The 13,359-nt window shown below is 37.2% G+C and overlaps 1 protein-coding gene across 1 annotated transcript in view; it reads right to left on the bottom strand.

The window, feature by feature from the left end:
- The window catches only part of ARHGEF4 (Rho guanine nucleotide exchange factor 4), a 481,275-nt gene that overhangs the window by 444,424 nt on the left and 23,492 nt on the right, over positions 1 to 13,359 (bottom strand). Inside the window, exon 2 of the mRNA XM_031959839.1 lies at positions 10,106 to 10,141. Within this exon, the coding sequence (XP_031815699.1) occupies positions 10,106 to 10,141 (36 nt within the window). The remainder of the gene's footprint in view (positions 1 to 10,105; positions 10,142 to 13,359) is intronic.

Here is a 13,359-nt window from a genome sequence, read left to right as displayed (position 1 = left end):
CACTTAACCTTTTTGCCTCAGTTTCCTCATCTGCAAAATGAGCTAGAGAAGGAAAAGGCAAACTACTCCACTATTTTTGCCAGGAAAACCCCAAACAGGGTCACAAAGTGACAGACACATGTAAAACAACAACAAAACTTTATCTGAAGAAACCATTTAATGGGCAAGTAAAAGATCTAAAAAATAAATTACAGGTTGTAAGCAGAGGTGAAGTTCAAAGTGGCAAAGGGTAGGGACCCTCTATATTTATTCTTTCTCCTCAACAATAATTGGCACAGTATCAGCTCCATAAAGACTTTTTTAAAAAATGCCTAATAAATGAGATTAATCCAGGAGAGAGGTGAAAGGGTTTTAAAATAAAAACAAAGCATCCAAATGTAAAGGCTGTTGCTGCCCCAGTTCCCATTATTATCCACAGAATCTTTCCAGTCAGCAAGTATACTGGAAGAAGACATTTTTTTTTCCAATCAGTCCCAGGGTATGAAGATCCTTTTTTACTTTTCAACTTACCTCATTCCCTTAGAATCATAGATGTGGAGTTCTAAGGAATCTCAAAGGTCATCTAATGTTACCTCTTCACTTTACAAATGAGGAAATTGAGATCTAGGGAGATTGGTTAAGTAACTGGCCTAAGCTCATCAAGAAGTGAGCATCCAAGGTGGAATTCCCTATCATTCCATCTCATTGCATTGAGCAAACATTAGTTAAGAGTTTATTGAGTGCAGAACATTCTTCTCTGTTGTGGTTCATAAATTATCATATAAGCAGACCTCCATGGAGGTCAACTCTGAAGACTAAACAGAAAAAAAAAAAAAAACAGAAGAGGTGGTTCTTCTCTACATGTGCTACAGCTAAGAAAAAAGACTCAGCACTTCTGTCTCTGTCTCTTTAGTCTCTCACTGTGTCTCTCTGTGTATGTATGTATGTCTCTGCATGTTTTTCTCTGTGCCTCTCCCTATCTCTGTCTCTCTGTTTATCTCTATCTCTGTCTCTATCTTTCTGTCTTTGTCTCTGTGTGTCTATCTCTGTCACTGTCTCTGTCTCTCTCATTGTCTCTCCCTTTCTCTGTCTCTCTGTGCCTCTCCCTATCTCTGTCTCTGTATGTATCTCCATCACTGTCTCTGTCTTTGTAGCTCTCTTTATGCTGTCTCTCTCTGTCTCTTTCTCTGTCTCTGTCTCTCTGTCTGTCTGTCTCCCTCTCCTAAGTAGATAGATCTCAACCTGAAGAGATCTACAATGCTTTCTTAATCAATTTTTCATTTTGCAGATGAGGAAACTGAAGAATAGGTTATTTGCCCAGGATCTCATAAGTAGTATGTTGTCACAGTGGAAAAACTTAACAGTTTGGTTATATTAAAGCACTAGGAGGCATTCTGCCTGATTTGGCAAAATCATTGAGAAACATGTGGTTTTAAAAATCTGCTTTGCTTTAAAACTTGGGTGGAAATGCTCAATATTCATTCACATACATAACATTAATAGGCAAAACAATACAAACATACTTCACACACTCAGGAGAACTCAACACACACACATACACACACACATATACACACACACACGCAAGCCAAATATATACACAAAAAACATCCATCAAAATATATACAAACATAGGTAAACTTTAAACTCTTTACACACTAAGGAGCCAAGCTCATACACATGTATAAATAAAGACAAAACACAGCATATTTCAAATAGACACACACACATACAAACACACCTACAAACCTTACACCAAATGCAACACACATTCAGACAACCACACAATACACACAGTGGTAGTTTGCAGCCTACCAGAAAAATACAAATCCTGGGACTTCTCTTTAATTAGAGCCTAGTCTCCTGTTGAAGTGTGTTCATAGATGGCTAGGAAAATACTTCTACTATCTAACCTCATCACTTCCCTCTTCCTTTTCTATCGACATTTCTTCCTAGTTACCTAAGATATGATCATCTTCTAATCAGAAACAGAAAACAGAAGCCTTACTTCCCTATGGAATCAAGGGAAAGTGACATGGGAAGACAAATGTGTTATGGGGAACATTCGGGGGGCTACCAAGGCTAGGAAGCAAGAGATAATCAGCAAAAAGCAAGTCAACAGACAAAGGAAAAAGTGCTAGATTTGGAGTCAAAAGACTTGGGCTCAAAAGATATTTCTGCTACTCACTAAATGTGTGAGACAATCACCAGCCCTCAGTTTCCTCAACTGTAAAATACAGGGGTTCGACTAAATGATCTCAAAAGCCTCATCCATTTTGAAATCTATGGTTCTACAAATGCAGATAAATGTATCAGGAGCCCTGCTCAAAGCTGACATAGAAGGCAGCAGCAATTGCCATGAAGGTATCAAGACTTCTCCTGGACTATTGAAGAGTATTGGAACATAATTTTATTCCTAGAATTTGGTTAAGTGGATCTAGAGACCAGATGAGAAGTGGATAGGGAAACAATGTTTCAGATGACCCTATAGGATGTGTAGAATGTGTGAATGAGGTAGTGGTGAGGGAGATTTCAGTTAGTATATGCTAGATAATGAGTCTTTCAGTCCTGGATGTCTATACAGGACATAGAGCAGTCTCCAGAGACCAAACTATCTCACTATGCATCAGTGTATCAGAGAAGAAAACAAATCTGAAAAATATAAGATCAGATTTTGTCTTGTACATTTTATCCTCTCTCTCACTTCTATCCAAGTCCTATCCTCTTTTAATCCAGAGCTCAGTTGCTACCTTCTTTTAATTTCTATACTATATACAGCTGTACTTCTCATTCTAGTGTTTGCTTACTGTCTTATATTAATATCTACCTCTGTATATGGGTGTGAGAGCCTCATGTTGTTTGCACTCCCTGTGGTGAATTTTTGGGAGGACATGTCCTGATTTATGGAAGATGACTCGATATGGATGGGTTGCAGGCTGCATTGGTAGAGAAATACCTGCAGCAGTGAGATCTTGGGTCCATTTTGCATTTGAGTAGAAAGAGGTAAGTAGATACTTTCATGGATCTTTGATTTAATTTCTATGCATATCTCCCCCTATGGGGAAAATCACATGTAATTCTGCACAATTCTTATCCATACTTCATATTCCAAGATAGCTCACTGATAAGGGTATTCCCTCCAGTATTATAAATTTTAATCCATCTATGTTTACCCAGTTTGTGTGTCAATGAAGCATACTAGCATATCAGCCATCTCTTACTCTTACCACATATTCAGCCCATTTCTTTTTTCAGCCATAAATTTCTTTAACACTATCCTTTATACTTCTTCTCCAGTATAGTTCCTCATTTGTAATATATTTCAATCTGATTATACCAACCATATATCTCTCCACTGCTATTTGGATAATCCTTAGCTCCTGTTTTTCAAAGGGCTATGGTGTTTAGCAATTACTGATTGGGCATGAGACCTGAGATAGGTTTTTTTTTATTTTTAAAGATTTTTATTTTCAAAACATATGCACGGATAATTTTTCAACATTGACCCTTGGATAGCCTTGTTTTTTCAAATTTTCCCCTCCTTCCCTCCACCTGCTTCCCTTAGATGGTAAGCAATCCAATATATGTTATACATGTTAAAATATGTGTTAAATTCAATATGTATACACATATTTATACAATTCTCTTGCTGCACAAGGAAAATCAGGTCAAAAAGGAAAAAATGAGTAAGAAAACAAAATGCAAGCGAACAACAACAAAAAGAGTGAGAATGTTATGTTGTGATCCACATTCAGTTGCCACATTGCTCTCTCTGAGTGCAGATGGCTCTCTTCATCACAAGATCATTGGAATTGGCATAAATCATGTCATTGTTGGAACAAGTCATGTTTATCAGAATTGATCATCCTATTGATGTTGCCGTGTACAATGATGAGATAGATTTTTTAAAAAGCTAAAGATAACCCCCAAATTTTGAAAGTATAAAATATCATCATACATTATTTAACTTTAAATCAGAAAATTAAATTTTATTCTAGCAAAAACTATTCTAGATTCTATATTTTACATACATCACAATTCTAATTATGTCAATGAAGTTTTAACTACCATAAAGAAAAAAAATCATCATAGTTTTTTGGAGGCAATCAGGATTAAGTGACTTGCTGGAGTCATGAAGCTACTAAATGTCTGAGGTTGAATTTGAATTCAGACCCTCCTAAATCTAGAGCCAGTGCTCTATCTTCTATACCACTTAGCTGTTCCTGGGTTTATTTGGCAAACATATTGGAACGGGGTTTGCCATTTCCTTCTTCAGCTCATTTTATAGATGAGGAAACTGAGGCAAACAGGATTAAGAGACTTGCCCAGAGTCACACAGTTAATAAATATCTGAGATCAGATTTGAACTCAGATTCTCCTGAATCTAGAGCCAGTGCTCTATCTATTATGATACCTAGCTGCCGCATAATTTTTATTATGCTGTGGTTATTGTTAAGAGGCAAACTGGTATAACAGATAAAGAGCTATCTTTAGAGTCAGGAAAAATTCAAGTTCTGCCCTTGATATGTGTTGACAGAGCAAGTTACCCCCTTTCTATGCACCTTAGGCAGTTCCTGGAACCTAAATTATAAGTGAGATACTGATTTGCTTCAGTGCAAGTTTTACACAGCAGGAATTTCAGATAAAATCACATATTAATAAATACCTAAAGCACCCACCTCACATGGATGTTGTAAAGCTCAAAATGAGATGGTGTATGTAAAGTTCTCTGCAGACTTTAAAATGCTATGTAGAAAAATCAATTGTTATTATCATTACCATCAGTAATCCTAGTCACTAGTCTACATTCTCTGTCTAGAAGTGAAGCAATCACACTACCAGGCCAGCTCAAACAACTGAAATAAAGTGATTTCTAATTTATGGTCTGAGCATTGGTATGAATAGCTTTGAGCTAATTATGCTTTGCACAGCAACTGGGAGATGGTGATTCAGTTTATCCATGGGACTATGGCTTCCTGGAGACACTGCAACAGCCTCTTTAATCTGGTTTCCCTATTTCCATATCAGCTGTAGAATCTGCAGCAAGCACCTATACCTGAAATTCCCCCCTACTCCCCCATATCCTCTCTTGTTCTGTGTCTAGAATGGGAGCCCCGAGCTCACCATGATAGAACAAGGACCTCAGCTGAATTCTATTCACAAGACTGCTAGCCAGCCAACCTCCAATAGTACTGGGGAGAAAAGCCAGAATATCTCCCAGTAGCCAAAACCCACAATGAGGATGCTGTTCAGAATTAGGGGCCATTGCTTGATTGTGTATGTGAGAGGAGGGAGGCAGGGTATAACATTTAAATAGAAAATTCAAAGGGCTTTAAGTGGAGGTTTCATGTGGCTGGATTGTAATGTCTATCTTTCTGTGTGTCTGTGAATAGTTATGTTTATCCATTTTAGATTGGGGGAGGGAGTGAGGGGCAGAAGTGAATGGACTTGGTCTTCCGTGAGAAACATGAAAAGTTAAATATTTCAACAGTTTTAAAGTTGTTCTACTGTTCTATGTGTATACATGTTTTGTTCTCTCTCATAGGGAGAAAGAAAAGAAGGTGCAGTTCCTAAGGGAGAAGGCAGATAGATCCTTGAGGTAATTACTGACCACATAAGGAGCTGCCCCCGCAGTGGAATATTGATTAGCTGGCTCTGAGTTTATATTCTTGGGAGGTCAGCCCTCCCGCCAGCTGCCTCTCCCAAAGACAGAGGAGGCTCCTGTGGAAGGAAGGCAAATTCTAAAAGGGAATTGAGGAAGTGGGTGGCTGGGAACCCCTCCCCCCAATATCTAGTTTGTATCAAACAATAGCACCCGTTTAAAAGATTCCATTCATTTCAATTCCGTTCAATAAGCATCGATAAAGCACCTACTGTGTTCAAAGCACAAGCACAGAGAGAGCCAAGCACTTGTGAGCTAAGACACTAACACCCAGATAGCAGAGAAACTTTGTCATACACTAAAAGAGATGGAGGCAGCAATTACTTTTCTGGGAATAAAGGATTAGGCTAGAAGTATCATGCTTTAAGTTTTCTTGAATTTTCAAAGACCTGAAAAAGCTAACGCGTGGGGTTTTAGAACTTAATCTCTAGCTCAGGGATACTTAAATTTTTGTGTGTTAAAGACCCTTTAGGCTCTCTAGGGAAGCCTATGGAACTTTTCTCAGAATAATGTTTAGGTTGGGTTTTTTAAAATCATTATTATTGAAGGAAATGTAAATTTTACTTAGAGATTAGTGAAAAGATGATAGATAGATAGATAAATAGATAAATGATGGAGGGAGGGAGGGAGGAAGGGATGAATGAGGGAGGGAAGGAAAGAGGGAGAGAGAGAGAGAGAGAGAGAGAGAGAGAGAGAGAGAGAGAGAGAGAGAGAGAGACTTTTTTCCTATCAATATTCACAGATACCCTGAAATTTGTTTTTGGAAGACTAGTGGTCAGTGGATCTTAGGAAAGGAATTCCTACTCTAAACAGCTAAAACCAGACAAATATTGCTTTGCAATATGTACTATCTCTCCAACCAAGTCAATCTTCTGCGTCCTCCCACCATGCACATTCTATACTCATTTCTATATCTATGCCTCTGGGCTTTCCAGCCCACCCATAAGGTTGATGGAGAACAGTCTATGGTAGTACCAAAACCAATTTGTAACCTGGGGTGTCCTACAAAGTCCTTAAAATCAGAGACTCACATAATGCTAAAAGACTGACTTACCCAGTGCATCAAAAGATAACAGCACACATGTTGCCAAAAGGTAGAGGAAACATACATAACTAAATGACACAATGATTAAAGCACTGGCCCTGGAGTGAAAAAAAAAAAAATATGAGTTTCAAGCTTGCTAGCTATGTAATTTTGGACAGGCCACTTAATTTCTATTTCTATATAAAATAAGGATAATTACAGCACCTATCTCCTGGTGTTATTGTGAGGAACAAAAGAGATATCTGTAAAGCACTTAGCACAGTGCCTGGTACATAGTTGGTGCTATATAGATGCTCATTGTACAATCAAACCTGGTCCTTTCTTAGGAGTTGGCCTTCTGGGGAAGAGGTACAGTGACAAAGTTATATAAGGTAAATCACCTGGGCATCTGAAAAAAGAAATGCACAGCTATCTTGAATTTTGGGAGTTCATCAATGTCAGAGTCAACTTCTAAAGTGACTGAAATTATTGCAAAATCCTACAATAATGATGAATATGTGACTCCTGGCTGTGTTTCTCCTCCTTAAATCCCCCAAGACACAACTACCCATTACAATCACAATGCTGGCGCAATCCAACCCATCTGTGAATGTTTCAGTGTGATCCCCTTGTATGTGCTGGCTCAGCATCACTGTTGCCCCAGTCAGGGTGTTGTCAACATCCTTGCTCATGCTGAGTTCTTTTCCTATAATAATCTCCTTTTTCTTCACTATTTATCTGTCTATTCAACTGCTACCCATGACTTAGAACTAAGTCCAGGACTCTTTTCAGCTTCTTTTCCCCATGAACTTTGATCTGACTTTGTTAGCCATGAAACTCATAGTTTTTTTCTCTGAATTACTACAATACATATAGACTTTTTTAGTATTCATTCATTGTGTCAGTTAAGTCTTGCTGACTGGAGCTAAACACAAAATATTTTTTTTCTTTCTTGCATTTAAAAACAGGAAGTCTTTTAAAATTGCATCAAGTAACATTTATTGATCATCTAAGTTTGAGATACTAATTTTTTCCTAGCATCAGAGTGTTTGTAATCTCAGAAGAGTAGTAGGCAATAATACACATACAAAAATAAAAATTACACAAAATAGAATAATTCACATTTAATAATAATAGATGACATATACCATAAAAGTCTAAGGAAGAAGTAACCACTTTTTAGATGAGGGCAGATTTTATCAGAAGATAATACCTGAATTAAACTTAAAATTGCTGAATCTTGCTCACTAGATTCTAAATTTTGTTTTATTGAAATGTGAATTGTACCCAAACTGATTTCTCAAAACACTCAGTGAACTTTTTTCAAATAAGAACCAGACCTATTAAAAATCCTTCTGTGCAAAAAGGATTTAACAAGTAAAAATATTTTTAGGAGTTATTCACAATGACAGATAGCATTTATATAACACTTTAAGATTTATAACATATTTTACAAATATTAGATCCTTACAACAAATATCTTTGTTTTTATTGCTCCCATTTTACAGATGAAGAAACTGAGGCAGACAGAATCTCAGTTAGTAATATTCTAAGGTAGGATTTGAGTTCAAAATCTCTAGATCCTCTGCTTTAACCACTACATTACCTAGTTGCTTCTACTTTATGGTAGCTAATCCAAGACAAAGTCTATTGTTTTATGATTCTTAAATTTATAGCCTTTATCATTCAGTCCTGGATGAAGCATTCAGTGATGATATCCAACTAATAGTAGTAGTCTCAAATAGGAGGTGAGGTGGAACATGCAAAAATCGAGCCTCCATCATGGTCATATACTACAACCTAACTATTCCACCTCTACATTCATCTATCATATCCATCATCCATCAATCCATCCCTCTACCCATTCTTCCATTCATTTACTAGGTTATTACTGAATATCCACTATCTACCCATGCCCAGATGAGGCACTGTAGGTAAAACAAAAGAAAGGAGAACATTGTATCTGACTGTCTAAGAGCTATCAGTCTCAATTGACTGCCTCTCAAAAATCTCACTCTCCCAGTGGGAAGAGTCCATTTGGTTACTGTGTAATGAGCCATAACAGTAAACAGAGTCACTTAAACCGAACCAAATCAGGAAGCCCAAACCATAATGAACCACAATAAATCGGCTGAAACCTGAAATGAACCCAGTTTTTAAAAGAGAAATGTGAACTAAACCAAAATTAATTTTAAAAAAACCCTAGTAAACCCCTTCAATCAAGAGTCATATCTCTATATTTTTTAATCTATTCAGTCAAGAAAAAAACAGTATTTAAAATATTCCTCATATTGAACTTGAACCAAATCAGTCTCGATTGCTTTGAATTTACCATATTTTTTTCCTGAAGAATTTGAGTGTGTGGAGATTATTTAGCTTATTTCAGCCCAAGCATTATATCCACTGAAATACCTAGCTGCTCACCAGTAGGTGAAATTACAGATCCTTACTGATTCCTTTTTCTCTTTCCTGGAAGGAAAAAAAGAAGAGCTACCTGAAATGACTTCAACAAACAATCCTTCAATGCTTGTGAAATCACAGACTTTGATGTGATTGGGATCTAAGAAGCCATGGGATCCATCCTCCATATTTTATATGGAGGGGTTAAGTAACTTGTGTAGGATCACACATCTGAGGCAAGATTTAAATCCATATTTTTCTGCCTTAAGGCCTGGAAATCAGGAAGCTCTTCTGACATATACTAAATGAGTGATCTTGAACAAGTCACTTAACCCTGTCTGTCCCAGTTCCTTGTCTGTCAAATAAGCTGGAGACAGAGATGACAATATCTTTGTCATGAAAACCTCAAATGGGATCAAGAAGAATCAGACATGACAAAACCATCACAACTTCCTGCCTAAATCTTCTTCCATATTGCTCCTCATGTGTCCTTAACCAGCTAAAACCCATCCAATTGACATTCAGCAGTGAAATTCATTGTCAACTAGTTCTCCTTAAGTTACAAAGACAAGAAACTGAATTAAGTTCCCTGCCCAAGCACTTTCTTGAGCTCCTAAAAATGGGTCCCTTGCCAGAAGCATGGCCCTACAAAGTCTGGAGCAGCTTCTTGCTCTCACATTATGTTCCAAGTATCACATAAACTCTACAGATCAGGTGGTAAGATAGTAAGAAAGCAAAAGGAGATTATTTATTTAGATCAGATGTCTCCTATCAAGAATGAGAAAGACAAAAATCCAGTGGATCAAAAGTTGCCAAAGATACAGCTTAAGCTTCATCCCATGAGCAAAGGTCTCCCTACTCCCCCAGTGCATAGTAATGACTTCTTTCTCTGATCATCTATGACACTTGTGGTCATCAGCCAACACTTGGCTTTTAATTCTCCCTGGCTGAAGAGTTGAAAGAAATGGCTACTCCTGAATTTCCAGCCACTTAACTGTATACATTTTGGTAATGTGATCATAATGAAAAAAAAGTCTTACCTCTTTAGATGAATGAGATCTTTGCTCATAGGCTTTCTGCAGAAAGAAAATAAAAGACAGAAAAAATATGGAAAGTTAGGAAGAAAGATAACTTAGATAACCAAAAGCATTTCACAACCAGAGCAGTATAGTGGAAAGCTTGCTAACTTAGGGCTAGAAGGTGCCTCTGAGGTCAAGAAGTTTAGATAACCTGTTATCATCAAACCTGGAACTGAATCCTGACGCTGATACTTACTATACCTAGTTACTTCTGAGAAATCTTTGGATCTCAGTCTCCTCGTTTATAGATGACAAGGTTGAAATAGATGGAAAGTTCTTCCTTTGACAATCTGGTAAAACCTATGAACACTTTCTCAGAATAACATTTTTAAATAATTGAAGGAAATGTTTGATTTCTGTTAGAGTGAGTGAAAACAAGAAAGCAATTTTTTTCTCTATCAACAAGGTCATGACAAATGTTTCTGGCATGAAATGAATGGGAATTATCAATAGAAGGCTACAAAGAAAGCCCTGGTAGCTTTGCCATTATAGGTGTACCTCACTTTATACAATATATATGTTCTAGAAAGGCTCTGTGCAAATTATCAAAATGAATAAGTTTAACCTTCTTTTAAATGTTCCAAAAAGGAACTAAGCTTTTATGTGTGTGTCAGAATTATTACTCCCAATTTACAACTGAGGAAACTGAGACAAACAAAGCTTAAGTGAGTTGCTTAATTTCACACAGATTCTAGGCCCATTCCACTAGCAACTGCACTACTTAAAATTCTCTAATTAATCCCTTTGTAGACCAAGTAATCACCATCTAATTACTAGATGTGTGTATTTATTTCAGGTTTACTTAAGATAAAACATACTGGTATTTCCACAGCACTCCTCAGGGAATAGGTTAGCTGCTCATTTCCTTTGCTGGTAAAAATTCAATTCAGCTTAATTCAACTCATGAAATAGTTGTTAAGCACATATTATGCACTAGACAGCAACAATTCTTGCCCTTGAGGACAGTCTACTGGTGGTAGAGATTGGTATCCAACAGGCACACAGTTAAATATACACAAAACTAATTCAAGGTTAATTTTAGAAAGGAGAAAGGGCCAAAAACTGGGATTGAGTGGTGTTGGGGGAAGAATAGAAACTGTCTTATAGTAGGAGATGAGATGGTTAATACTTATCAGGGCTAGATCAAATATTTAAGAGACTTTAGACAAATTAGAGCAGGTAGACAGATGGAAATTAAGGTGAAGTTTAAAAATACATTTCCTACAGACCAGAAAATACTTTACATAAAAGACATGAATGTGGGAGTAAACCAGGACAAAAAAGAAGTTAGAGGGTCATAGTAACAGGCCACAGGGATAACTGCATTTGCCTAGTTACTCATGCTTTTCTTGGAGATGTGATCTGAGAGCAAGACTTCCAAAAAGGGATCGTAGCAGCAAATTCAGTGTGATAAGTTTCAGCTTAGTCTCCCCATCCCCAGACCATCATCACTCCCTTCCTCAGGCAGAAATGTCAAACAGGGCCCCTTTATTGTTTATTCATTGCAAAATAAGTCTCTTAACAGAAAAGGTCATTTGGTGCTACCCCTGGCCTCCAACCCTGTTTCCCCGACCATGTCTCCTGACAAACTTTTCAAAGGTACTTAGCAGATTTACTGTAAATTGAACCATAAAGGAGGTGAATTACTAAAATAGTTGGCTTCCTTTTCCCAAAATTCCACACACCCAACAGAACAGCTGAGGGCTAATAGAAAGCCAAGCTAAAAATTCCAAGACAATTTAGTACACCAAGCTGCCCTTTCCAACTCCCCAGCCCTATCACTCCCCCTCTTTCCCTCCAAACTCTACTTTTACTCAGAGGATGCTAAACCCCAGTATATAAGCACCCCCAAATGACCCCATCTCAACTGTAATTGTACAGCATTTGAATCCAAGATTCTGAGCTTATCAAATCTTTCTAGCAGGGAGTGGGATGATTTGGAGAAGAATCAGGTCAGTGAGATTTGCCTATCTACTCCAATGCAATCCAATGCAAGTATTTAATAAATCATCTGTTTCACATCTTTTGGGGAGTTCCCTAAGAGCAAAGACTTAAGATGACACAAAAAAATGGAAATTAGGAAGACCTAAGTTTAAATGTGTCTTAAACACTTACTACTTAGCTACTCTTAGGCAGATCCCTTAACCTCTGGCTCAGTTTCCTCAACTGTAAAATGAGAATAATAATAGCTCCTCCTTTTACCTCCCAGGATTATTGTGAGGATAAAATGATAATGTTTGTAAAGAGCTTGATGCAGTGTTGAGCACATAATAAGTGCTTAATAAATACATGCTTGTTTCTTTCTCTGTTTCTCTTAGTTGCTATCATAGCACCTAACAAAGCACCACTCAGTATTGGAACAAATTTAGGATAGCAAAAAAAAAGCTGGGAATCCCAAGTCTGGGTCCAAAAAAGACCCCTGAAAACAGATCCAAAGTATGTTTTCAAGTCTTGACTTTGTCACTTTAACAACTCATTTGTGATTTTAGCATTGTAGGTTCTCAGTCAAATATTCACCTTGATGATTTGAATTATTCTCTTCGACCCCAAAAGAGATATACTAAATCAGTGACCAGTGTAGGAAACAGAACTCCCAGAAAAGTCTAAGAAAAGCTACATGTATACCTCTGTTAGAGTTTGAAGAACTCAATTCAACAAGCATTCAATAACTGTTAAGGGCAACTAAGCAGTGAAGTGGATAGAATATCAGTGGCAAACCTTTCCAGTATCTTTGCCAAGAAAATCCCAAATGGGTTCACAAAAAGTCGGACATGACTGAAATGACTGAACAACAAGTGTATGCTGGCGCTGTACTAGGGGTTGGGTAGACCAAGACAGAAATGAAACAATTTCTTCCTTGAAGGAGCATGCATTTTATGGAAGAGGCAACATGTACACATATAAAATATAAACAATTTCGTAATAAAGTCATTGTGAAGATAAAATAACATTTGTAAACTTTGCAAACCTTAAAGCACTACTTAAACACTATCATCGTCATCATTATTTCCTGTTTTTTATATTCTTTGTGTATACTTTATATTGCACGTTTACTTGTAGTCTTTCCAGCCAGTAAGTAGCTGGGAAGATTGAGAAAAGTAGAAATGTAGCATAGACAGAACTCTGTGTATTTTCAAACCTCTTGGCACTCATCAGCCAAAAATAATTTGCTTTAACTTGAATTAATAGAACACCTAATTGAAGGGGTTCTTAAA

This window comes from Sarcophilus harrisii, chromosome 3 (assembly GCF_902635505.1).
Source record: "Sarcophilus harrisii chromosome 3, mSarHar1.11, whole genome shotgun sequence".
NCBI lineage: Eukaryota > Metazoa > Chordata > Mammalia > Dasyuromorphia > Dasyuridae > Sarcophilus > Sarcophilus harrisii.
Note: the sequence above shows the minus strand (reverse complement) of the source record. Positions and strands in the feature narration are given on the sequence as shown.